The sequence below is a fragment of the Coffea arabica genome, chromosome 10e (genome assembly GCF_036785885.1).
Source record: "Coffea arabica cultivar ET-39 chromosome 10e, Coffea Arabica ET-39 HiFi, whole genome shotgun sequence".
In the NCBI taxonomy this organism is placed as follows: Eukaryota; Viridiplantae; Streptophyta; class Magnoliopsida; order Gentianales; family Rubiaceae; genus Coffea; species Coffea arabica.
Genome location: NC_092328.1, coordinates 48,314,563 through 48,341,181, shown reverse-complemented (window position 1 = coordinate 48,341,181; position 26,619 = coordinate 48,314,563). Strand labels below are relative to the sequence as shown.

The following is a 26,619-nucleotide window of genomic DNA, read 5'->3' as shown; positions in this document are numbered from 1 at the left end:
CATCGTACCTTTAAATCTGTCAGTATAGAATATATTTACGCTCACATTATAGAAAAGATCAATTCATTAAATCACATTTAAATGATTGAGAATTTTCTACCTAAACGCTCTCGCTCTTGGAAAGAATACAGCATATGTTTCTAACGAATTTGGACAAACAAATAGGCATGCATAAAATGTTTGTACATATTTGGAAAGGCTTCAACCTCAAGGCCGCAAATCCCAACCTTGATTTGAAGGGGAATTAGTGGAGTATTAACTATTAAACATCAATCGGATATTTTTCGTAAAAGTTTGTTCTTTCTTGGACTTTTCTCCTTTTAGCTTTTCCTCAGCAACCCTTTCTTCTTTTTTTTTTCTTTTTTTTTTTTTAACTTTTCGGTTTGAAATTTATCTCCAAAAACCTTTCTGAATATGACATCGTTATCAGCCACAGCATTGAACACAAAGGTGCGCTTATCCATGAATTGGGTAGCCGCAAAGGCAGCCAGCCCACATATTTAGAGGAGGAAAGGGGACGACAAATTGAGGACATCTTACATCTTCGGTACCAGTTTCAAATTTTCTTCATGCAAAATCCAGGGAATACACCACACATACACGTTACACAATGAAGAAGAGGATATTGCATTTTCTACTAATGCATGCAATGTACGGCACACTTTTAAAGGCAAATATATATATATAGACAGGAGGAAAAAGTTAAAAGAATGATGTTTTCTGGACGAATAAGCTGTGATTTTTTAAGTCTGTATGCAAACGTTGTCAAATATTTCAAGTGCTAGGTTTCTTCAGCTTTCCCTTTTTGGCTAGTACTTGTATCATCAAAAACCAGAATTACGTTGGAACAGTGTGACAATCTCCTTCTGTTCTAGACTTTTTTGTAGTCGCAATTTTGAGAAGGACACTTTCTTGCCCAGGGCCAGGGGGGCTGAACCGAAGCCTAGTATAAGTAGCCAGTAAGCCCTTGTCTCGGTAGAGATAAGGCTTTGACCATTTTTGCAAAAGAAAGTCAAAAAGTTGGAGTAAATACTAGTCTGAAAACTCCAGCTGCAGTATTTGATCATTTTGGTGGGAGCTGTCCGGTTTGGACTTTATGATAGTAGACTGACTCTGAAGGATTCAAAAACATCTGACTTCTTCCATTCATTTACTACATAGAATGACGAGTCACGGGTAGAGCTGCAAACGAGTCAAGTCGAATCGAGTTTTGAACTAATCGACTCGAGTCTTGATTTAATTTTATCAAATTCGAACTTGAGCTCGAGTTCGACGAGCTGATAGTTTTGAAACTTGAGCTCAAATAATATAATATTTTTTCTTAATAAATAATAAAATATTAAGGATATTTATGTAATTTTACTATTAAAATAAAAAATAAAAAAAATATATATATATATATATATACTTGAGCTCGCGAGCCTAACGAGTTTAATATTTTGAACTCGAGTTCGAGTTCGACTTTGAATCGAGCCGTTTGCAAGCGGCTCGATTCGTTTACACCCCTGGTCACGCGTGTATCTGCAGAATAAAAAAAATAGATGGAACTGAAAGGAGGGTGATTTATAGGCATAATGGGATTAGTGATTCAACCTCCGGGGGGCGTTGGTTTGTTGGCAGGCTTTTATGGGATGCAACGGCTAAGGTTCGAATCTTATTCCTATCAATTGCTAGTAATATATGGCTTTTTCTAAAATTCAGTGAATATTCAGAGAAGCATTTATTTGGATCATTCGATGGTGATTTAGTCCGTATTAATCTTAAGAATCTAGTTGGACTCGACCCCCTTTTTTTCTTTTGCCGTGGTTGATATATGACAAAAACAAATTCAGCCTCCACATTTAAATGTCTTGTTCATCTTACGATTCTATCTTCGCAATTAATTGTTTTGGTAGTAGGTGGGAGAAAATTGTTCATCCTTGACTTCATCAATTATTAGCAGGGATTTTCAGTAATGCTAGCAATCATTTCTTCTAAACACGAGACATCTGAACTTTGATTGGTTTATATTCTTTAGAGTTCTAACCTCCCTTTTTTGCGAAGTGATCATTTTTTAATGGAGTAGTTAATACGAAATCAATAAAATACAGAGTTGGTTATGTGGAGTAGCTATATGCCAAAATAGGAAGGGTACAGACAAGCGCAAGTGAAAAGAATTAGCAGTATGAACCAAATAGGGAAAAGAAGACGTAATCTTCCTCGATACGTAATGATTGGCAAAGGATCTACTGATCTGATATGTTGTCAATAAGAAAGTGAAGCGAAGCTAAAAATCCGCAGCGCAAGTTCCATAATGCACGGCTTGTTCACAGGGAAGCCTTTTCTACACTGTTCGCCGAAAGGCAGAAATACACACCACTCCTTCACTACTTTTCTGTTAAAAGCCGGAGAGAAATCTCATTGAGTTACAGTAGCAATTTTTTTTTTTTTTTGGCCTTTATATCTATTAATTTATCTGAAATGGATGATTGAAGATAGGTATGTCAATGTATAAAATTTGAGTTGAATTCCTTTAATTCAGACCCGGACCCATCAAATTTATTAGTTAAAGACACAGAACTAGACTAGATTCAGATCCTTGTGGATTTCAAAAAGTAAATCCAAATTCGAATCTCTTGTGATGAATCAAAATACGAGTAAATGTTATATACACTGACTGACAGTTCATACACTGTCACCGTTTGATTCATGACATGTGTGTAAAAGTTGAATTTGAAATTCAAATTTTTCGTTATTATTATTCATCCAATGCTGACAGTGTATACACTGTCTGTCTGTGTAGGAAAGATTAATCCTTAAAATAAATATATCTTAAAAATAGATTGAAGTTCGAGAATGACATATTATATAAGTACCATCCAACTTTTGTTTTCAAATAATAAAAATATTCTGAAGGAAGAATGTGTGGGTGGGCATTAGTACGCGGCACTTTGATGTTTGCCTGGATGTGCTGGTGTTTTGGCGGACAGAGCTTCCCGCTTGGTCTGGAACTTGCCGTTGCGGCGGATCTCTTTCATCTTCATAACATCTACAGTCTACCGCTGTATATCCTGAATCCCTTTCTTTCTTACTGATAACTGACAAGTATAGTAACGAGTTGATTCATCCAACACTTGAACAAAAATAGCCGCAAGTCATATTGCGGCGGCTGGTCCTTGAAGTTACTCTTTTTCTTGTTTCGGTGGACCAGCAGGGCTCTTTCAAGCTCATTACTGATCAATTGCACTTTTGCCATGCCAGAAGACAAAGGATGCGAACAAAAAAAGAAGCATATTATTATTTTGTTATTTCAAAAATTGCAACTACTTTATCTTAACGACGAGCTTTGATGTCGTGCCAAGCTTTAATTAGTCTCAATTTGACTAACAAAATATAGTGTGACTAGATTGGAATCCTTGACCCGCCAAGGAGTTTCTACCTACAAATTTTAGGGGGTGGGTGGATCGATCAGTTCTTGACTTCCATGCACTTGGCTCTTAGCTTTGAATCTCATTAAAGTGCTCTTCCTTCTTCTTCTTCTTCTCTCTCTCTCTCTCTCTCTCTTTTGGGATAATTCCATAAATCTCCCTTTAGATTTTTAACAATTTTATTTAGCTCCCTCGAGATTTTAAAATTTATGCAGACCTCCCTTATCATTTCAAATGACAATAATACCCTTAAATATTTTAATGAAAATCTTTTGTTTGATATGTTTATACTTAGAATGACTTTTAAAATTATTTTTTATTCTTTTTCCTTCTTATTCTTTTTTTTTTTTTGCCAATAAAACTATAGAATTACTACTATTACCTCTAGTTTCTATTGTAACCAAATGTCGAACTAGTGATTTCTTTGATAAATTAACTTTATATGCAATTCAATGTTTTTGTTGATCTTTATTTTCTATTTTTGAGTATTAAAATTAACAATAAATCAAAAGAAAATGGCCCAAAACTACTACTAAATTATCATAATTCCACTACTCGAATAATTCATAAATTTTAAATGAATTATTTCAACATTTTATTTTCTATCTTATAAATTTAAATCCATAATAAAATACCATCAAAAGTATTATATCATAGTGATAAAATTATTATTATAGTTGTTTATCAAATAGTAGGTATGGAAATGAAAAATTTGACACCTTTTCTTATAATTATACTAGATAATCTTGTAATTATATAGGAAAGTAAATTAAAACTCATTACACAAGAGCATTTTTGGGTATTCATTTAAAAATTTGACCAAGTCAAAACTATCAAATCAAGGGAAGTAGATGTAATTTTTCAAACTTTAGGGGGGTTTCTAAAATTATCCCTTTTCTTTTGGTTTTTTTTTTTTTTGTTTTTGGGAGGAGGGGGGGGTGTGTGTTTGGTAATGCAATGCTGATCATTAAGAGGGTGGGGACTGGGGCTGGGGACCTGGGAGATGGGGGTGTTTCTTTTCTTTGTCTACTACTCTCTAAATAATAAAAAAGAAAAAAAAATGGAGAATGAATTGTTGAAGACAATCCATTATGCAGGTTGCAAGTTGCAAGTTGCAAAAACCGTGGGTTTGATTGATGATTTGAGGTGAGGAGTATTTGGTACGTTGTATGCCACTAAAGTTTGTAATCAATCAAATGCAATCGCACCCTTCTTTCCTTCCAGTCTAGTCAGAGGTCCAGTCCACCTCTTATCTCTGACTTCTGCTAACACCTAATTAGTCGCCGCTCTGGCAAAGATTAATCTTAGATTTAAAGTACTAAAACCCATGTGATGGGGTTGATTAAGACAACAAAATGAGCAATGACCCCCCGAATAATTCCAACCTTGTGTATGGATTCCACGTATCTTTCTGCACCTTTCTCCTCTTAATTATCACTTTATACAGTATCACCAATTAATTAATGGTACTAATCACTTTGAATTTAACTTAACTACGCGCGGCTGGACTCCCAAGTTTACCGCGCCAATGTCTTTAAATTGTTATTAGCATCCAATTTGAACACACAAAAAAAATGTCTTAAAAAAATAATTCTATAGTAACTCACAACTATTCTCATCTAGTCCACCAGCTAGTGGTGCAAATGAATCGAGCAGCTCGCGAGTCGAGTTCGAGCTGATCGAATCAAAGTCGAACTCGAATTCGAGTTCAAAATATTAAACTCGTTAGCCCGCGAGCTCGAGTGTATATATTTTTTTATTTTTTATTTTAATAGTAGAATTACATAAATATCCTTAATATTTGATTATTTATTAAGAAAAAATATTATATTATTTATTTTTTTAAAAAAAATAAAATAATTATTTTTATTTTTTCGAGTTCGAACTCGAACTTGAGCTTGAGCTTGAGCTTCAAAATGGTCAGTTAGTCGAGCTCGAGTTCGATAAAATTAAGTCAAGTTCGGCTAGATTAGGCCAAAACTCAGACTCGACTCGGCTCGTTTGCAGCCCTACCACCAGCTTAACCCTCCCTGACGTGGATATGCATTATTTACAAAAAAAAATGTAAATTATTAACTTGAATCGCAAATACATTTTTTAACACACAATTTTATCTTTTCAATCGTCTCAGTCTTTTTTTTTTCTCGTATGCATCAAGTTACCAAGAGTACTATAGTAACTATTCGCACTAACATTTCAAATAATCACGTATCCAAACACACTCCTTAAATTTATTATTATTATTATTATTTGGACTCTGCAACCAACCGCATTAGCCTCTCAGTGAATTAGAAAACTCTTGTTCTTTTTACTCGTACACGCGTCCAAATTGTGTTTGTGCCATCCTCACAAATTTTATCTCTCTTTTGGAGTTTTTTTGTGTTGGGTGGGGGGGAGGGGGTGGGTGGTGGTGGTGCCTAGATGAGGGTTGGAGGAGGGGAGAAAGAAGAAAAAAGGCTACATAGGGCCAAAGTAAGCGAGTAAATGAAAAGGACGCGTGGCATGCAGGGCATCCCTTGAGCTTCGATGTCAATCTGTTTTTTCTGGAAGAAAGAAAAATGGCGATTATTGAAGTTACATAAATGATGCATATACGTTGAGATGAAATGAAGGAAGGAGGAGGAGGAGGAGGATGATAACGAAAGAGAAGGATGGGGAAGGGGCATGTGAAGGGATGGATTAGTTGTCTCTGTCGGCCCATTCCATCGGTGGCAGCTTAGTTGTTGTTAGGGAGAGTCGATGGGTCTTCTTGCGTTGTTGTTGTTGTTGGATGGGAATTGGATTTGTCTTCATCTGGACCATATCCTCACGTGATTTGTCCTTTTCCCCATCTATCTCTCCTCAATTACCTTTGCCTTTGACCAACCCAATTAAACAATTAAATACAATACTCTGCCCCCTGCTTTCCACCTTTGAGGCTTTTGACTTCATTTGATCGCTTTGCTTGTTTATATTTATTTTACCTGCGCGACGCCAGGGTTGCCTGAGCTCCCACCACCAGCCAAATTGTAAAGTAAAGGAGGAGGTCAAAATCAGTAGTTGCCCAAAGACCCTTCTTAGCTGCAGAGTGATTTATCATTATTCATTTCACTGCAATAGCATGACGACTTTCCCAGTTAGCAACAAGCAGAAAGCAACGATGAAACATCTAATGGACAATACTTTTCCCTTTTATTGCAGAAACCATTCTGCCAAAACTAGGGATCCTCGCACAGGAGAATGCTCTTTGCCATTACACTCTACACACTAATGATGGACTTTTGACCGCAAAAATACATATATTATATAAAGGGGAAGAGAGCGACAAAATGATGGCTCTTTCTTGAACGCAGCCAACCGGAGAGTATGATACTACTACATACAGCCACTCCCTAACCCCAGCCTCCGACCCTCTTTATTTCCGCTCGACCAGATATTCAATCTGATCTTTCCCTCGTAGGTCGTCTAAAAGTTACACTAGATTTCCAGTTCTCAAAGTTAATCCATCCTAATTTACTGGAGCCGGTTTCCCTACAACTACTGCTACCTAACTTTCTACACCGTTTAGTCGAGTCAGGACACAAAAAGGGAGTGCTTCCCTTGCCTGAGTCGGGACACAGCGTGCTTCCCCTGCTTCCTGTGACCTCAACTTCAGTGCGGCCAGGAAGCCTTGGCCTATCGTCAACAGTTGGTACTGCAGTATCAATGCATTCATCAGTCTCCTCGGGATATTTAGAAGCATAAGCTTCCAAGTCGCGCAGTGGATGCCTTGAGTACAAGGAGGATGGAGATGACGAGGAAGATGAAGACTCAGAATCAGAGGCATTCCTCCAAGAACTGCCACCATAATACACCCCCATATCTCCTATTCCTATCATCTGGTCAAAAAGGTCGTCTGAACACATTGAATCCCTGGTACTGCTGTCCGTACTGCAAGAATTTACTTCTGAGAAGAAAGAGGATGATTTATCACTTGAAGAGTCCTCTTCCCAAATTGTACGGAATGGCTGGAAACTCGAATAATTTGGACAAGCGCGTTCATCATTGGTCTCATTACTTGACGAATCATCCGCATGAATGTCCCATGGACCCCTGGCACGATGATATCTTGGCTTAGAATCTGGATGCCTTGATTTCCTTGGATCACGAGGAACCAATGTGCTCCTTATTAATCTTGGAGCTCGTGGTGAGCACCTAAAAGAGGTTTATACAGTAAGAAAATATCTCGAAACAATTCTGGAATCGTAGTTGAAAATGGAGATCCAGAATGTTCTACCTAGCATAAAGAAGCATGTATGCCCCCTTTGTCAAGACCCTCTCGAGTTCCACAGCGTTTACCTACCAACATGACAATCTTGACATCAACTTTGAAAACTAGGAGCTTACACATGCTAAAAATATCAGATGCCAAAACATACTTCAATTGCAGTAACATGAGATCATAGAAATATGTGGGTTTAATTCTTTATCACTCATTTTAATTTTTGAAAAAAAAAAGAGAGTAGACGCTTCAAACAAATTTTGCAGAGATGCACATAATGTGACTCAGCATGCAGATAGCAAGAGATTTGCTCAAACTTTGGTAAAGCACACACTCCTACATACACCTATCTGACCGAACATAAGCTTCTAAGATTTAAATCTAATTGCCTGACTACTTCCTACATCCTACTATCAATGATGTTTTACATCGGCACAAACTCTTGAGAAAACACATCGAAGATTGCCATCACAGATGAATAGAACAAGCTTCATATTATTCAACTAGGTTACCTAACATGTAACTAACCAAGCAAAGCCACAAGAAAAAACAAAATTAAACAAAGAATCAAAGCAGTTCCTACAGTTTGACTTCAAAACCCAAATATGAAACCACGCATATGAGATTCATTAGTTAGACAATAACAAGACACGAGGCCATAGAGACCCACGATGATGATTGTTGGAACCCCAAGTCTGAATAAACAATAAAACAGGTTCTCTACAAGGATAAAATGTTATACTGTAACACTCAATAAATTACCACCCACTATATATATATATATATATATATATATATATATATTTTTTTTTTTTTTTTTTTTTTTTTTTGGGGGGGTGCGGGGTGGTTTGAAGAGATTCAAGAGAACGACCACAATGAATACAAACTTAACAGATTTCAAGGTTGAAAACATACCATGCTGTCGTCGATTTTGAACCACTTGTTCTGAGTGTTTTTTACATAACAAACATAGTGACCGGAAAATGCAGCATTCATGATATCCAAGTGAACAATGACCCCATAAAGGCGATATATGGGGGACTTGTCACTCGTCCCACTCATGTAAGGAGCCAGATCGAGAATCTCAGGGAACCTTATTGTCTTATTGAGCTTCCCAAATTTACCTGACTGCATAACATGTCATCACATACCATTATGAAAAGGAAAACACCAGAGATAATCCTGGCCCTTTTTTTTATGGGTAAAAAACAAAAAAACCCCCTGTGGTAAACCTAATACACAGAAAAGCCCCCCATGGTTTCAAAATATACAACACGACCCCTCATGCTTTGAACCAAATTGTAAAGGTGACGGAATCCGTTAAAGTTAACGGAAATGGACAAAATGACCAAAATACCCTGATATAATTAAGCAAAAGACAGCTCAAAAAAATCATTTGTTTTATTCTCTAAATAGAGAGAATTGAGGGTTAAGGGGTAGAATAGGTATATTTGATAAAAATTAAGTATAAAAAATTTTTTTTAGGTTCCAATAAGTCATTTCCGTTAAATTTAACGGATTCCGTCACCTTTACAATTTAGTTCAAAGTATGAGGTATCGTGTTGTATATTTTGAAACCATAGGGGGCTTTTCTGTGTATTAGACTTACCACAAGGGGCTTTTTTGTTTTTTACCCTTTTTTTATTTTTATTGTAAATAATAATCAAAGTTCCTAACAAAATACCTGAAATCTTTTCAATGCAATAGTCAAAATGTTAGGAGCCTCAAGCACTCTGAGCTTCTTTTTGGCTTTCTCATAGGATTTGCATCTGATTAAAATAAGAGACCTTCAGTCCGGCGTGTAATTTAGTATCCAACATTTAATATTACAAGAACTAAAACTTAGCAATTCGCATATCAATATGATTGAACATAGGAATAGACAATAGACATGTTTATGACATGTTCAACATTCCCGAATGACAAGTTTAAGACATGTTCAACTTCTCTAAATTGAGGCAACAGCACTTAGTGTTAATAGAAGTTTTTGAAATTCGTGAGTACAATTTGCATGCAACTTTGATACAGAAGGATCATGATTTCAGGCTGGAAACAGGATGCAGTTAAAGCAGTATTCCCAAATGACAAGTTTAAGACGTTCAACTTTTCTAAATTGAAGCAACAGCTCTTAGTGTTATAAATTATAATAGGCGGAATGAACAGGATTATAGAAGTTTTTGAAATTCACGATGACAATTTGCATGCAATCTTTGACACAGAAGGATCATGACTACAGACAGGAAACAGGATGCAGTTAAAACTATGGAATATAGATAAGGAGGGGTTAGATGATCCACCAAGGATCTTGGACTACAGCAGCTCAGTAGTATGTAAATCCAACAAGATGTAAAGAATTTCGAAAAAGCCAGGTGGATTAGAATATCACTGTGCATAAAAGGACATAAATCTTATTCTCAGATTTTTCAAGACAATCTCACTCAAATAATTATTAATCTAGTTGACAAAAGATGATGTAAAAGAAACATCTGTTATCATTCTCTGCTAAAAAGTTGAGTTAAAACCGAAATCTGCCGACTAACCTGCTGCAGTGGTACTTGTTTTCTCCATCTAATGTCTCTGTATGAGTGAACTGTCGCAAAGCTTCTTCCAAGGTTCCTATGTCTCCTCCTATCTCAACAGTAAGATCCATCATTTTTTCCTGCCGTTCAGATTTGCCTCCACATCTCATGCACTCGATCTGGAATTATAGAATCAATTTCCCAGCTCAAAATTGGTTTTTGATCTTTAACAAAGAAGAAATTTCTCAATCCTATCATTCCCAAAAGACCACGGATTACCTTGGATCTGAGGTAGCCCCCAAAAGTAAGCCCCAAGAGGGTTGTTTCTTCCAAAGTACCTGAAGCACTTATTCCAGCTTCGTTCAAACAACCAGATTGCATCGTATCGATGGCACACCTATGACGTACAATAATTAGCCCACAGCAGAGTGTTTTCTATTCAAAGTCAGAAAGGTGAAGCTGACTCCAAACACATTCCAGGAATCGAAAAGCCAGCTTACCTGAGAAATTCGTGTGCATCTTCTTCTCTTCCATTCCCAAGATTGCTCCCTATGTTTTGCAATTGGGATATGATACGGCTAGGAGAGATGGGAGAATTTCCATCCTTTGCCTTAAGAACAAGACTCTCAAACTCACAAGTGAAGCACCAGCCTCTTTTTTTGCCTGGAGACATGACCAAGAATTCAGTTATGTACATAAACAAAATCAAGAAAAAGAATGAATTCTAACATTCCAAACTGTAAGGTAATTGTAAATTAATAAAAACTTAAACAAGAGGGCATACATGCTCTGGAATGTAGTCCTTGCAGAAAATAAGCTGTTAGAGGAGGGGTGAAAGCCAGGCATTGCAGGACAACATTAGCATAGCAGCTGCAGGAAAAGTCCAAAAGAAATTAGATAGTTATCAGAATTGTTGAGTTTAACAATATCTATTTCTTTGTGAAAAGAAACTGCTTCCAAATAAAAAGCATGCATTTTAAGCATTTTACTAATGCGAAAGACGTGAATTAAAATAATACGTCTACCATACACACTCTGGCAGATCTAGTATACGGTGAGTCCATTGCATCCTACCTGTTCCCACAATTCAAGAGTCCACAAGGAAGTAGTTCAACCTTGTTCCAGTTGTAAAGCTTCACAAACAGATCGTATGGAAAAAGACCCTGTATATAAACTTGTAGTCAGTTCTATCTTTTAGAGCCATAGTCTAGACAATGTATGACAGGAATATCTGCTGCAAGAGATGATACCTTGTTATAATATTTTCCAACATTCTCGCCCATGCCACCTAAAGGAGCGAGCCGCGTTAGTTTAGAAGCTCGGATTTGGTCAACAACTTTCCACACTGAAGGTTTCGAGCTATTCCGAGCATTCTCTGAATGATCAAAACAACTTGAAGCACATGCAGGCAGCTCATGAGCACTATCAGCTTTTACAGATTTCACATTTTGAACTGTATATGTTCCGTAGTTTGGAGACAAGTGCTCAGTAGAAGCTTTAGATGAAAAAGATTTTACTTCCACAGATTTTGATTCCTGGGGGATACTGCTTTGGCCAGCAACCTTACAATTTTCCTTCTCAGAATTCAAGGAAGGTAAACTACCAGCCTTGACATCTTTACTCATGGCATGGTCTCCTGGTTCTCTCGACTTCAATACTTTTCTTGTACTAAAATCACGAAAATCAACATGCTCAGGTCTCTCCAAACATAGTGCTGATGACGCCAAATCATCTTTATTCAGTTTTACTGGTGATGAAGATCCATTTGTTGGCTTCTTCTCTTCACTCAGAGAAGTATGAGGATCATCTGATAATGCTTTCTCATCACAAAACCCAGTCATATCTTTCTGAGGAAGAACACTTCTCGGCGATTCAAAGGAACAAGGTGAAGAAAATTGCGAACTTGAGAGGTCAACATGTGCTGCAGCATCACAAGAATGAGATGTATCATCAACAGCATCAATTCTAGACCTAGTAAGGTTGATTGGTCCATCCCAGAAGCCAGATGATGATGTAGATGGCTCAGAGAAAGAAGATTCACTGCAGCCATCAACACTTGAAGCTGATGATGTTGACGATCCACAAAGAGTATCCACATCAACAGAAATGGGCTCAGAATTAACCCCAGAAGCGACTAAATTGGAGTGCTCTGGGGAAGGCTTAGTTCGACCCACATTAGCATGATCACCGTCAGTCTTAACAGGGAAATGAACAGGCTGATGACCATGAGATGTACGTTGATTATGCAAAGCACTAGCAGATGCATCAATTGAGGATCCACTTGAAGTCAATCTAGAGACTTCACTTATCATTGGAGCAATCAACTTCGATTTTGAAATTCTTTCTTTCTCATCAGTAGAAATGTCCACTTCGTTCTCTGCCCAATCTGATGAATTTGAAAGACTGGAATCAGAAGCTTCTCCAGAAGATGTTTCATCTGCCTTAGCAGGATATCTCACTCCTGTCTCAAAACTATTCTTGTGAATTTCGTTCCGTTTTGCCTTCAGCTTCACAGGAGAAGTGCTACCCATTTTATGGCTTTGGTCATCAAATGTAAATGGCTGACATTCATCCTTGTGACCTTGTCTCCAGTGAATAATTTGACATTTACCAGAGCTGCAATATGCAAAAATAGATCTGAATCAATGCTAAATATGCAAAACTGTCATATAATAAAGAACCATCGACACACTAGGCATCTCCAGAATGTTTTTTAAATCCCCAAGCATATATTTAATTTCTAGTATGCTTGTTAATTTATTTTAGCGGCTTCAGTTAACAATCAAGGATCCTGATGCCATGCCACCAATCAACCTGCATGTGTTGTGAGGTGAATCGACGTCCAGAAGAAAGTTGCCAAGTCAATGATTTAGTCCTACCCACTAAACCAAGGTCCGTCTCAATTTCAGACAGATTTTCCTTCAAGATGATGAAAGCATTCAAATTCAAAAGTGGACGTAGGTACCAGATGAGGCCATCCTTGAGAATCTTCCATTTTTGAGTGGCAATTATATGACTCTACATGGCAACAGTGTGATTCAATTCTTTTCATGAAGCAATAAGTCCAAAGCCCAAATACGCAATATGCAACCTCACTGGTTTCAGGAAGAAAAATTACTGTCAAAGCAGCAAATATAGCAGCCACAAATTGTCAGTTGATCCAAGAAGAATGCGATGTGTCACACAATGGTTTACTAATGTATAATATTGCTTCCAGAAAAGTAAATGTTCCGAAACAAAGCATGCTTCAATGGTAATGTGTAAAAAATTGGAAGCAGCTGCTTCATGTATGGAAGGAATTTTTGCCCAAAAATGCACCTTCTGATTGTCATGAATAACTGACCTACTGAACCGGTTAAAATGTCCCACAACCTGCATTTCATACTTCAATCATGGATAACTTCCCTAATGTAAAATAATTTAATGGAGTCTGCAATTAGACCCACAAGGGTGTGGAAAAGGTAGCTCTCATTATCAGATGCAGAATAGTTTGATGCAGATGCTAGTGAATCTCCATGAGATATGGAACAATATTTTGCTTGATGCAGTCTTTGTGAGCATCAAAGGCAAAAAAAAAAAGATGATGAGGACTGCCATGATGTGTTACATGCAGCTAAGATATCAGGCCAGCAGGGCCCTATTTGGTGCGGTAGTGCAATTTTTCAGTTCAAAAAGATCTGCATGTGACACCAACATCTAACAACTAAACTCAAAATAATATTCGTTCTACCCAAGCAAATATGTCAATTCCTTTAAAACCCAAGAATTATTACTCAACAAACAGAATTGTGAAACTGTCAATCATGAATACATCACTCAATTGCTACAAAGCGCAAAGAACACCATCCCCAACAACCATTGAAATTAATGCTTCTAAACGACAAACTAAGTTGATCAGAAACACAATCTACAGCGCACAAATTGCAATTCAGACAATATGCAGACTTTCTAAGGGTGCTAAACCAATTTCTACAGTCATACCACTTACTGAACAAATAATGACATCTAATCCTCCATTTCCCAAAAACTACATTCTGCTTTGTCGACTAAAACATGAAAAAAGATATCATTTCCTGCCAATCATTCCCCCTAACTCACAATTAACACCTCCACAGGAAAGATCAAATAATGCTAGATCGATTTGGCAAAATTCTCCCACAAATTTAGACCAATTACTAAAACAAAAAGGAAAACACAAAATGCTTCAGTCCATTTAGTCAAAATCAGCTCACAATTGAAGGGGGAAAATAAAAAAGAACAAAACTTTCGCGTAGAGCATTTGGGGTTTTTGTAATCATCATACCAGTAACGAACTGCTTTACACCGCGCGCACCGTGTGGTGGTCGGAGAACTGCACACCTCACACTGGTACGGCAATCGCCGCGGCGCCTGAACAGCTGCCGCAGGAGGTTGTGCCCCAACATTAACCTCCACCGGTCCCTCCACTTCTGCCACAGATTCCGGCACGGGCTCTTCTGCAGCTACTTCCGCCAACGAGCTGCTGTAGCCATAACCATTATGCCCATCATCATAGCCATAGCCAAAGTCCCCGTCAGCCTCAAGCTCAGCCCTTGAAGTCTCCTCTGAAACCAGAACCAAAAGGCGCTTGATCTCCTCCCTCCTGGCCACCGACCTCCGCCATTTCAGGCGGACAACAAAACCCACAACCGGAACAAAAATCACCACCAAAGACGCCACTACTACTCTAGCTAAAAACCCTAGATCCCCTCCCAGGAGCATTTAAACCCAAAAAAAAAACTTAAAATTGAAAAAAGCAGCAACAAAACCAAAAACTTTACATCCAGAAGACCCTAAATCTTTCACACTCATCCAGTCCCAGTTGCAATTGAGCAGAAATTATTATTAAATCAGGATTATTTCACTTGTACAACAACAAATCAAAATCGCGTCATCACCCGGTGAGCTGAATATGGACAGCGATATCTTCGAGAACCGCCGCGTAAAAAAAAAATTTACCAAAATTGGGTACGGATACCAAAGAAGGTGCAAGCATAGATTGGGTGAGGAGAGTAGAAGAGAAAGAGAAATGCAAAGGGAAAAGGGCGAGACCGAGAAAGAGTGACGAAGATTCTGACCCACCCGAAAATTTTTGAGATCGAGATTTATGGGTTTTGAGATTTTATTTTCTTTAAGACAGAAGAAGAAGAAGGAAATTACAGTAAATAGAATTTCTATAATTGGAGGAAGAGAAGGTTAGATAGAAGAATTTCTAAAACGGAATAATAGAAATAGTGGAGAGGTTGAAAATTAAAACTGTTAGTAAGAGGAGGGTTGGAGTTGGAGTTGGAGCGGAGGAAAGGAATTTTTGTTTTTGTTTTTGTTTTTGTTTTTTCCCCTTCTTTTTTGCAGAGTATCGACTCGAGAGGCGTGAAAACTTGGTTCAACGAAATATTCTCACCGGAGCTGCTGGACCGACCGTGTCCGTGTGAACCAGTTTCCTGGTTACGCTTACGGCCATATTTTTTTTCTTTTTCTTTTTTTTTTTTGCAATTTTGTTGCTACATTTTTTCGGTTAAGCAACTCATTGAAAAAATAGTAGTAGTGTGTACTTCAAAATCAATTAGTTTTTGCTTTTTAATTTGATTTTATGAGTTAACTTTTTATACAATAATAGTATAGTGCTTTTTTTTACGCTATTAATTTTGGATATATGTCACGTGGAGTATAATATAATTGAACCTATTTGTGTAAAAAAATAAAATTGGATGTATGTCACTCACGTACAGCATAATTAAACCTATTAGTGTAAAAAAAAAAATTATACACCGACAGCATATGAAAAAACTTATTCCTAATTTTACAAGTAGAAAGTATATTTGTTATTACTTTTGACATGTTCTTATTTGATTGTTTCGCCTAATCATATATTTCGATTTTGTATAATTTGTTTGTTTGATGTTGTTATTTTTTCTCTTGCATTTAAATTTTAACTTTTTGATAATAATATAACTAACTCCAAAATCTATCAAATAGTAACTTGAGATGATTTTGATCATTCTCACCTGTTATAATTGCAAAAATATAAGAGAACGAGAATTTTATTGACACCATCCATATATGAAAAGCCAATAAACGACTAAAGATAATTCAAGTGGATTTTTCCTTTGCTCTTACGTCCAAAACTCTAATAAAGCCATAACTAATGTTCAAAGTTAAAGTTACATCCCCGAGAATTGAAATGGTATGGCTATTTCGATAGAACCTTCTTTGGGCATATGAGGATTTATTTCATTTTGAGCTAGAGAACCAATTTTTTTACTGTCTTTGGCAATGTTTTAATAGAATGCTCTATTGTTCCGTTTAAAAATGAATTTTTTAAATACAGTATAATAATACACAATAATTCAAAAAACATCTCATCCATATAATATATCAAATATTTTAAAAAAATTTTATAGTAAAAATTTTCATATACATTGTTATAATAAATTTTTTTTTTAAATATTTTCAAAAACAGCTAATTCAAATGGAGAGTATATTTTCACCTCACATCATCTCAAAGGAAAAAAAAAAAGTTACAATCAAGTTCGGATGCCACCACCAAGCCCTTAAGGCTTTGGTGGGGTGGGAGGCAAGAACCCTTGCCTCCTACCAAAATGGCACTCTTGTGGCTCTGCTTCAAATCCAGACGGGTGCACTATGTACCCGTCTGGCTCGGTGATGGTTCTGTTCTCATTGGTCCCCATAGACTCAGTTGAGCCTCCCCTGTAAATAGAGTAGGAATAGGAGTAGGGACGACAATTGACCAAAAAAAAAAAAAGGTTACAATCAAGTCGGGATAGATTGGTTCCGATCATCGTTACTACAATCACGACACATTCAGATCATAGATCGCGCTTACAGGAATTTTTACAGATTTTTCACATGTACACGTGGCAATCAATAGAATATAGTACCTAGTACGTATAGCGCTTAAGATGAGCACGTATTTCAAGAAAAGGGACAACTTTGAATTCTTGAAGGAACTTTCTAGGTTGCATTGCCATGTAGGCATTAATGGAATGTAAAAATGGAATTCGGATTGAGACCCCGCGAGAAAGCATGAATGGTCCCCATTCAAGTCCTATGGTACGATTTGAAGCGTATGAAAAGTATTATGGACTAATTGCGTAGATGACAAATGAAGGTGATAAGATTCTTGGTATATGGTTTCCATAATTATGCCAAGGAAACGGAGGGAATCAGAAGTTTGCTTGGGAATGCATGTGAAGGAGACTGATGGATGGCAGGTGGCAAATTTGGCAGGATCCCAAGCATCGGACGGTGGAAATTGGCTGCGTTTGTACGAATGATAAATCTAATCAAAAGGGCCACCGGATTTGAAAATAATGTATCACTAACCCCATATCTTCTTCCTCTTTTATTTATGGGATAATTTCAGAAACTTCTCGATTTTTGATAATTTCGTTGGTCTCCCTTCAAATTTTAAAGATTACACTAACCTTTCTTAAAAATTATTATCTTATAACATTTAAGTATAATTAACAATTAAAAAGTGATATTATGAGAGAGAAGATAATATGATTCCATCATTGCTCCTTATCTACTAAATTGTTTAATTAATCTAATACAGATCCAAACATTAAAGAAAATACTAGAATTTGCTGTTTATCATCAGAGAATAAATCACATATGGCATCAAAAACAGTAGTATGTTGTTCTATACGTTTCACTCAATGTAAGGTTCAAATTGCTTTTTTCAATTACAAACTCATTTGTCAAACATGATCAATAACAAATAATTTTAAAAACCTATAACCAAAATATTACAAAAATCAAACTTTAATACCACCAAAATCTCAGCAATTAACCATAATATGTCGATAAGAATATTTTTTTTTATGTTAAAGATTGTTCTCCGTAATATTTTGGTTGCAAATTTTTTGATTATTTTTTTGGCGATCATGTTTGATAATGGGTATGTAACTGAAAAACGTAATTTGGATCTTGTATTTAGTGAAAAATATAAAATAATATACTTTTTTTTGATGTTATATGTGATTTGATTCCTATGCTTTTAATAATTTTGTTTAATATGTTGGTTGGTATTAAATTAATTAAATAATATAGTAGATAAAGGGTAATAATAAAATCATATTATTTTCTCTCTTCTAATATCACTTTTTAATTATTGATTGAACCTAAATATTACAAGATAAACAACCTCAAAGGAGATTAGTGTACTTTTCAAAACCTGAAGGGAGGTAAGTGAAATAGTCGAAATTCTGAAATTATCCCTTTATTTATAGTGGTACCGTTGCATATTAACATGGAAGATTCTGTAGTTGGAGACTTGGAGTATTAACCAATCAACGAGGCAAATGGTATTCTTCTTTTCCTGCGTGAGATCATGAAAGCCCTGACTTTTGTTTTCTTTTTTTCTGTTCATAAATTTTGACGTCGAGGTGGGTGGGGGGCAGCTAATTCAAATTTTCTCTGCTTTGGTCGTTCATTCATAAATAAATGTGTGACTGGTAAAAGGACGGAAACGGAACATGCACGCCCGTGGAAATTGACGAATTTTTTGCTCTAAATTCCAAATTTGTCTATATGGGTCAAGCATTAAGGCCCATGTGATTCGTCAACAAAGCGGTACGTCCCCATTTCCTAGTTTGTAGTACGACTTCTTCATGAGTCATGGCTGACTGTGGAAGCATGATCTTCCAACTCTTGATCAACTTCTGATGACAGCAACACCCTTTCTTTTTTATCTTTTTTTTAAAAAAAATTAATGAGGGAGGGGGGAGGTGGGGGAATTTTCCTTTTTTTTTGTATAAAATAATTTGAATGAATTCGATTTCGATCGTCATCATATATCAGAGTACGAGAGATATTATACCACAAATGATCCTGTAGTGATTTCAAGTGATTAATGAAAAGATCAAGTAATAGGTTGGCTAATTTGGTCAATCCGACCGTTACCTGATCATGAAGAATAATCAAGATTTCAATAAAAATGCTGTAAGTAGCATTAAACTATCAGTAACAATCCAAATCAAGTATTGCGTTTGGGAAACCTAATAAAGCATGTGTTCTTTTCACCAACACCAAGAACTCCGCAAGAGTTCAATACAAAAGATTTTCTGGCTTGATTAGGCACAGAGCCATCATCTGATTAAGCCTAATCAAGCCAGAAAATCTTTTTCACGTTCTGATTAATTAAAACTTGATTATTAATACGTGGTCGTTCAACTCATAAGCCACGTAAAATATACATTGAATCAGTAGTATTAGTCGGCCAAATATATTTGCTTACATCATCATTATAATTTTTAATACACCTTTTTATCTTCCCGATTATCTTTTTATCTCACGTACATCACATCACAAAAAGTGTTACAGTAAAAATATCTCAAATAATTTACAATCCAAACAAACCAAATTGAATCAGTGATTGTAAGTTATTTGGGATTTTTTTACTGTAGCACTTTTTGTGATGTGATGTATGTGAGATAAAAAGATAATTGGGAAGATAAAAAGGTGTATTAGAAATTATAATGATGATGTAAACAAATAAAATTGGGTAAATAATGCTCAATCCAAACAAACTTAGTCGGCCAAAGCATGCAAATCCAAGAATTGGAGGCAAAAAATAATACTCATAAAGTTTAAAAAAAAATAGAGTGAGGTGGAGCAGTACTTTTCATATCTCAGCCAAAAGAAGTAAAGGATGATAAATTAATGATAGAGCATGCATGCGATCGCGATCACAGAATCATAAAAAAATAATAAAAAGCTGATGCAGGATTCCACCATTAAATTATAGGGGAAGTAAATCTTTCTTTTTTAAAGTCAAAGACAGAAGGCCATATATAAGCAGCTGATTGCCGTGATGCCTTGCCTAAGTGAAACAAGAAAGCAGTTGAGCAAACGTGCCCGCTGAAGCCAAATTGCACGGGGAGTTTTCCAAAGGAAAGCCATTCTAGATGCAGAATTGAAGGGAAAAGAAAGGAAAACTGTGCTCCTCTCTCTCTCTCTCTATATATATATAATTAATGATAGATTAAGAAGTAAAGATTTAGTAAAAAAAATTGGTTGGAAAATGCGTTGAGAACTATTTTTAGAGAACCTCAAAAAAATTGTTCTCCAAAAATACAATCCAAACAAGGTGTATGGCATCCCAACTGATGATACCTTCTGGTATAAATATCCACAGAATTTTTTTTAAAAAAAAAGGGATAAAGAGAGCAAGTGTATATATTGCATTGCCAACATGCATCTTTGATGGTGAATTAAAAACATATCTTATCAAAAGCAACTCAAATATTTGAAATGACAAGTTAACTAGAAACAGTGAGGAAGATCGCAATGTGTATGTATGATGGTCCGGTATTTCCAGTCAAAACCAAGGCTATAATGGTTACAAATAGGGCTGTAAACGAATCGAGCCGCTCAAATCAAACTCGACTCGAGCTCGATTAATATCCTGTAGTTTCTGCATGGACCGACAGGCGTGATATGTAACATGAGGTAGAAGCACGCCTCATATTTGTAATCACCTATGACCTAACAAAGGCGTGAAAGTTAGTGCAGGCCCTGCATTCACTTTAAATTTAGCGCTTTCATGTAAGTTTTTTGAGGTCAACTATGAGTTTGGCTCAAACTGAAAAGAAAAGGAAGAGTAAATCTTGGTCCAACTCAGGCCACTTAGGCTCTCACAGACACTAGGGCTCAAGCCACAACTAAAGAAATTTGCAACACATTTGATGATATTACTTGAAAGGAAAAATTACCAAAATGGTCATTCACATTTTGGGGAAACCTTTTTTTGGTCCCTCCCATAAAAAATAATACCACGACATAACAAAAATACTAATTTGATCCTAGAACCTATTTCTTCTATCACCCTTTCCACCCCTCCCTCTTCCCAACCACCCTTCCCCATCGCCCTCTATTCTCCTTTATCTTTAACGAAGAATTGAGAGTGATTGGCGGTAGTGGAGATGGGAGGAGGAAGAGAAGGAGGGGAGGAGTGAAGCAAGTTGGTGGTAGGTTAGGAGAGAAAGAAGAGTTGGTGGCGGAGGACCTTTTTAAAACGAAATGTTATTCTCATTCTCATTCTGAACAGCATGAACACTCGATTTTGGCATGCGTTTTTTGCTCGAAAATTCAATCATAAATAGATTATAGGTTAAATTAGTACACTTGCTATACGTGAGGGACTATTTGCACCATTTTCTACACGAAAGATTATCATTATTATTTTTTTTGGGTCACTGTGAGTGACTACATTGGTCATTTACCACCCTACTCAACTCTAATGAAAGAATTTGCGCTTTGGGCCGGGCCTACATGCATGTGCATTTATTATGCAATGCAAGTCTGTCTGGTGTACATGGCGCGAGTTTCAGGCCCAACCTCATCCAGAGTGTTACGGGCTCGCTCGTCTACCGTTTTCACAAATTGGCGCGTAATCTTCAGCGGTAAAAATGAAGTGGGGTAAAAAAAAAAAAGGAGGGAGAGCCGTCAAAACCACTCTTTTTTAATTTTAAACTTTTTACAGCAAGGGAAGCAATCATCAATCAAGATTCAAGACAAATGAAAATTCGAGAGAAGGCAGCAGCCAGCAAAGAGAGGGAGGTAAGGTAGCTCCCAAAAAAGGCACAACCCCTGAATAATCAAAGCCAATATCCAGTTTCCAATCAATCGAAAAGTCCAAAAACAATCAAAGAGATGAGCGGGAAGTTGGGTTGCGTAATCGTGGCCGTTGATGGCAGCGAAGAGAGCATGAGCGGTTTAAAATGGGCGCTGGATAACGTCAAGCTTAAATCCGAAGATGGATCCTTCGTCGTCCTCCACGTTCAATCGCCGCCGTCCATCGCCACTGGTCTTAATCCCGGTCCCATCCCCTTCGGCGGTCCTAGTTAAGCCTACTCAAAGCTTCTTTCATTTAGCGATCCTGGTTTTTTTTTTGTTTTAGTAGTAACTGTTTGGATTTTATTTGTTTGATGATTTTGTTTATTGATTAATTTATTATTAGCAGGTGATTTCCAGGTGCCGGCTTTTACCGCCGCCATTGAAGCTCACCAAAAGCGGATTACTCACGCCATTTTTCAGCATGCTCTTCAGATTTGCTCTGAAAAAAATGTTAGTGTTTCCTTAATTTTTCTCACTCATCAGTGTGCTTGTGTGTTGATCATCTGATAATTTCATTGTATTATGAAGTTAAATTTTGGATCTTTTATTCTTTCTTAACCTGGTTTACTTCACTGTTGCTACTTTTGGTCAGTGAGGTGATTTTAGTCATGCCTTGATTTTGGATTGTGAGAAAGTTCTTGACTTTATTGGAATTTCATGGTAGAGTTAACAGAAATTTTCGTGTTACTTTGGATGTGAACCTGGAGAGTTCAAAGAATAGAATAAAACGAACGTGGCAATGGCACTTGTTGATTGTTTCCTTTTTTGAAATGAAAATAGGTGAAAGTTGAAACCAAGGTAGTTATTGGGGATCCAAAGGAGAAAATTTGTGAAGTTGTTGAGGAGTTGCATGCTGATTTACTGGTGATGGGGTCACGCGCTTTTGGTCCCATTAAGAGGTAAATTCTCCCAATCTTATAATTCTACATTGAGAAATCAATTTGTGAAGTTGTTGAGGAACGGAAGCCACTCGAATGAAAAGAGAGGAGAGGCATCCAGCTTCACAGAACGCGTCATGAGTCCACCCCTGGATTCCTAATTGTTACTTGATAACCTTGCAAAGGTCTGGGGTCCTTTGATTTATTACTGGATTTGTCTCTTGGAGGTGCTAATTTGCTAAAACAAAGTAACTTCTTGGTATTTATGTGAGCTTTTGTGGACGAAGCTCTTATTGGCACGACTAACAACAGAGATTACCTAAAAGTTCAAACTTGGTTGGTTCATTAAAAAATGAGCCCGTTTCAATCTTGAACATGCTTGAGCATGCTTTGTTCATGAACTTGCTTAGACTGCTAGGCTTGACACAACAAGGTGAAGGATTCATTCCCCTTAAATGAAAGCAATTCAGTATTGCAAGCTGTTTTTCTATCTGACGAAAGATGCATAGTTATATCTGAACAATATGTCTGCTAATTTTGCTTCTGCTAATGATTTACTTTGGATAATGATACTCAAAAGCCTATGGCATCATAAAAAAGGTATTTGAGGCATCATAAATTTGAGGCAATTTGGGGACAATTTGAGGCAGCTAGCTCTTTGGCTAGCCTCTTTTAGCTATTAACCAAGACATAAGTCGTATTTTTGGTGGATTTTCTTAGGATATAAAGTTTCGTTAATTAGGGCCTTCACTTTTTGTTTGTTGTTCTGGCCTTACGACAACGAGACTTGATGTTTCTAGCTTCATGCATTTATAAATTGCTTCTCTGTACAGTTCTTAAGCTGCCAATGACACTAGAAAAGGAGCATATAGAGGTTAATGGTGCATTGAGCCAATTGGAAGGCCACTCATCAGACAAAAAGTAGTTGTATAAGTGCTTCCAGCTGGAAGTTATCACTAGAGCAATTGTCTGCCATGATTAGTGGATGTGGTAAATGGGAGCTCAAGTCATTAATGCGCATTCTCTTCTGTTATATCTTTTTGTTCTCCTCTGTCACTGTGGCAGCACGGCCCATTTCTGTGCATGTGAAAGTGTGTGCAAAGTCAAGTTATTAGATGAAACATTAAAATTGAGAGTTTTATTAGTCATTTGTAGGCTTTCCTTTCTTGTTTCTATTTAACTGTTGTCAGCTTGTTTACATATTTCTCTTAAAGTTCATCAACTTTATGAAAATGACCATTTATTAACAGCCCAAATTGTGTCGGGATGGCTTGAACTGTAATTCCTTTGAGTGAATGTTGGTTAGGCCATCCCTGGACAAAGCTTTTAAGATGGAAGAGCAATTATAGCCCTGTTTTTAGCATCTTCCGGGCAACTCATAACAGCAACTACGTATTCCAAATTTGCAGTTTTATACCTGGAATTCTTTCAGTTTTGAGCTATGTTCCTCATTATATATTATTTGGCCATTGCTTATATAAATCTATCTTAATGAATAATTTGACCGTTCTGTCTATTTAAGCAGGATGTTTTTGGGAAGTGTCAGCAATTACTGCAGTAACCGTGCTCAATGCCCAGTCATGATTGTTAAGGGCTCTTCTTAATGGCAATTCACATACTCGGCAATCTTTGCTGAAAAGTCTCCACAGCATGTGTATATGGAAGTTTATCCATCTTGAGATTTATTTATCATAAAAGGATTTGTTCACGTTTCAACTGCATGATGGATATCAAACTTTAGGATGGAATGCTCTCGTTGTACATCTGCATCAACGCTATTTCTGCCTCTGTTTTGTTGTTGTTGTTCCCATATGTATGACAATTATACTGAAGCAAACTCTGGGTTTGGACAATTGGGCTTGTAATATTGCACTTTGTACGTTGAACGGTTGATCCATTGATATAGTTAGATGAGGATGATGCTCATTTCATTCATGCCTCTCTGACTATGGATTTCCGTAATTTGTAAATATGGATGTTATTTCGCTCAATTTTAATATGCAGAACAGTTTGTTGAGCTCATTTGTCATTCGAAAAAGACACCCTCTTTTTGATGTCCTAGGCTTTCTTCTACACTGAAACTTATCAATGGAGACCACTTGCTCAGCTTTTATTATGTGTGCCCCTTTTGATAAATGGAAATCCAAGCTGTAGAATCCATCATCCTTTTCCCAAGCTCATTAAAGAATGTCATACCCCAGTTGTTTCTTTAGCACTTCTACGTACATTTGAAACTATGTAAAGAATGTTTCAGCGAAGCAGGAAACTGCCATAATCCATGTAACATGCATACTGTTTCAGCCTGCTCTATTAATTGTTCCAGTAAATTAACTTCAATAGGCTTGTTATACTTTCATAATCTTCTCTTCTCTTGTTTCAACTTTTAGACCCCCCCAAAAAAAAAAAAAAAAATCTAGCTTCAGAATTCGGCATCAGATTTGTATACATCCTGGTGCATTACATACATGAAATTTTAAGTTACCACAAGGGATGCCAGAGTGAAGGATATAGATAAATTTACCAAATAGAAAAGCATTATCATAAATATTCACTTAAACAACAAAACAAAAAGAATATTACTGCAAATCTCGTAAATTAGATTTGTCTGCGGGGTTGGTGGCGTGGAGGCATCACTATGACAAAAATGATTGTAATATCTTACAGTATAAAATAAATTGAATTGAAAGTTAAACATTTTCAAACTATCCATTGGGTTTTATTTCTCTTGCTTCTCATGTATCCGAATGACTATTTTCACAATTGCAACAGATAAAATGGTCCACAATCCTTCCCTGAAGAAAATTTTTTCCTTCGTAGAACACCTTATAGAACCAAGTGTAGTAAAAAAGAATATGAATCCTTGTTCTGCAATACACGTTGTGCTTGAAGTGTTACGTCAATTAATTAGGCGTTGTTTCTTCCAGTAGGAATTCTGACACAATTTTGACGTCTGAATAAGGAGACATGCCACAAAACAATCTTTTGGAGACTATTAGCTGCATGCTGGAATTTCATCTCGTGAATGCTATGGGACCCCTCCATATATCACTGATAAGTTGAGGGCGAAAGGTTTTGTCTTTCTTTCTCAATTGTTTTACATTTTTCTGGGTGCTAGTCCCACTTATTGCTTGTATTATTGGTTACTAATTTGGTCGTGCTTGAATACCTTTTTCCTGTGAGTAATGTGTGCTAGCAAAGAGTAAGAACTTCAAGAAATAGCTGCAACGTGTTGGGGACGTTGCTGCTGTGACATGCTTCAAAAGGGTTTGGTATACAAGTCTGGTGCAGTCACTTGTAATCGACTTCCCAGTATTTGTCTCAACTATTTAGCTTTAGGTATATAGTCAGATTCTGAAACAAGTGCCAACCAGGTTTAATTGAGGATGATGATTGGCAAGCCTCAATCTTGCAGAATTTTTTTTGTTTAAAGTAGTTTGTATGAAAGAGTTTTGAGTTACTCTAATTCTTCTAGCTGAACTCTAAAACTTGATAAAAGTTTGTTATCAGCTTCCACCCCACACTCCACTCCCACAAAAAATAAGAGATTAAAGAAATGATTGAGCTAGCTGGAAGAGCAATTAATGTCAAAAAATTCTTAACAGCTAACATTTTTACTAAGGAAGTTCATCATTTGCAGTTGAAAATTTCCTTTCGCACCTATTTCTAATACTGAATTTCGTTTCTAAGGGTACTAGTATAGGATTTGCGTGATTACCAAACTAGATGTAAGTCATTCAAGACCTGTGATTACTGTTTGAGGTAGAAGGTAGCCAAAGACAAAAAAATTAGCAGAACAGAGATGGTTGCAACTGCAATTATTGAATGTTAAACAATTGCTTGTTCACCTTAATCCAGGCGAGAGCACTCCACCAATTATGGATAAGCTAAATGCTATTCGTTCTAGCTAAGGCAGCAAA

At 36.7% G+C, this 26,619-nt stretch overlaps 2 protein-coding genes across 2 annotated transcripts; one reads left to right on the top strand and one right to left on the bottom strand.

Annotated features, from left to right (window-relative positions):
* Positions 1 to 6,559: 6,559 nt before the first annotated feature.
* On the bottom strand, positions 6,560 to 15,477 carry LOC113711612 (ubiquitin carboxyl-terminal hydrolase 16-like). The gene is made up of 11 exons (XM_072066648.1): positions 14,470 to 15,477; positions 11,417 to 12,782; positions 11,241 to 11,329; positions 10,951 to 11,036; positions 10,667 to 10,829; positions 10,446 to 10,563; positions 10,188 to 10,345; positions 9,332 to 9,416; positions 8,563 to 8,775; positions 7,663 to 7,724; positions 6,560 to 7,580 (listed from the first exon to the last, which is right to left on the bottom strand). The coding sequence occupies exons 1-11, from the start codon at positions 14,904 to 14,906 to the stop codon at positions 6,824 to 6,826; spliced, it is 3,534 nt and encodes a 1,177-aa protein (XP_071922749.1). The 5' UTR covers positions 14,907 to 15,477; the 3' UTR covers positions 6,560 to 6,823.
* A 6,209-nt stretch (positions 15,478 to 21,686) lies between these two features.
* LOC113712467 (universal stress protein PHOS34) lies at positions 21,687 to 24,724 on the top strand. The gene is made up of 4 exons (XM_027235907.2): positions 21,687 to 22,050; positions 22,171 to 22,274; positions 22,605 to 22,723; positions 24,228 to 24,724. The coding sequence occupies exons 1-4, from the start codon at positions 21,861 to 21,863 to the stop codon at positions 24,304 to 24,306; spliced, it is 492 nt and encodes a 163-aa protein (XP_027091708.1). The 5' UTR covers positions 21,687 to 21,860; the 3' UTR covers positions 24,307 to 24,724.
* Positions 24,725 to 26,619: the final 1,895 nt, after the last annotated feature.

Bases quoted from the DNA above. Each gene is read 5' to 3' on its own strand.
- LOC113711612 (XM_072066648.1), bottom strand. From the start codon at position 14,906: ATGCTCCTGGGAGGGGATCTAGGGTTTTTAGCTAGAGTAGTAGTGGCG. The intron at 11,330-11,416 runs GTATCATCTCTT...GTTTATATACAG, and splicing joins TTGGAAAATATTATAACAAG to GGTCTTTTTCCATACGATCT. The intron at 11,037-11,240 runs GTAGGATGCAAT...CTTTTCCTGCAG, and splicing joins CTCTTGAATTGTGGGAACAG to CTGCTATGCTAATGTTGTCC.
- LOC113712467 (XM_027235907.2), top strand. From the start codon at position 21,861: ATGAGCGGGAAGTTGGGTTGCGTAATCGTGGCCGTTGATGGCAGCGAA. The intron at 22,051-22,170 runs GTTAAGCCTACT...TATTATTAGCAG, and splicing joins CATCCCCTTCGGCGGTCCTA to GTGATTTCCAGGTGCCGGCT. The intron at 22,275-22,604 runs GTTAGTGTTTCC...AAATGAAAATAG, and splicing joins AGATTTGCTCTGAAAAAAAT to GTGAAAGTTGAAACCAAGGT.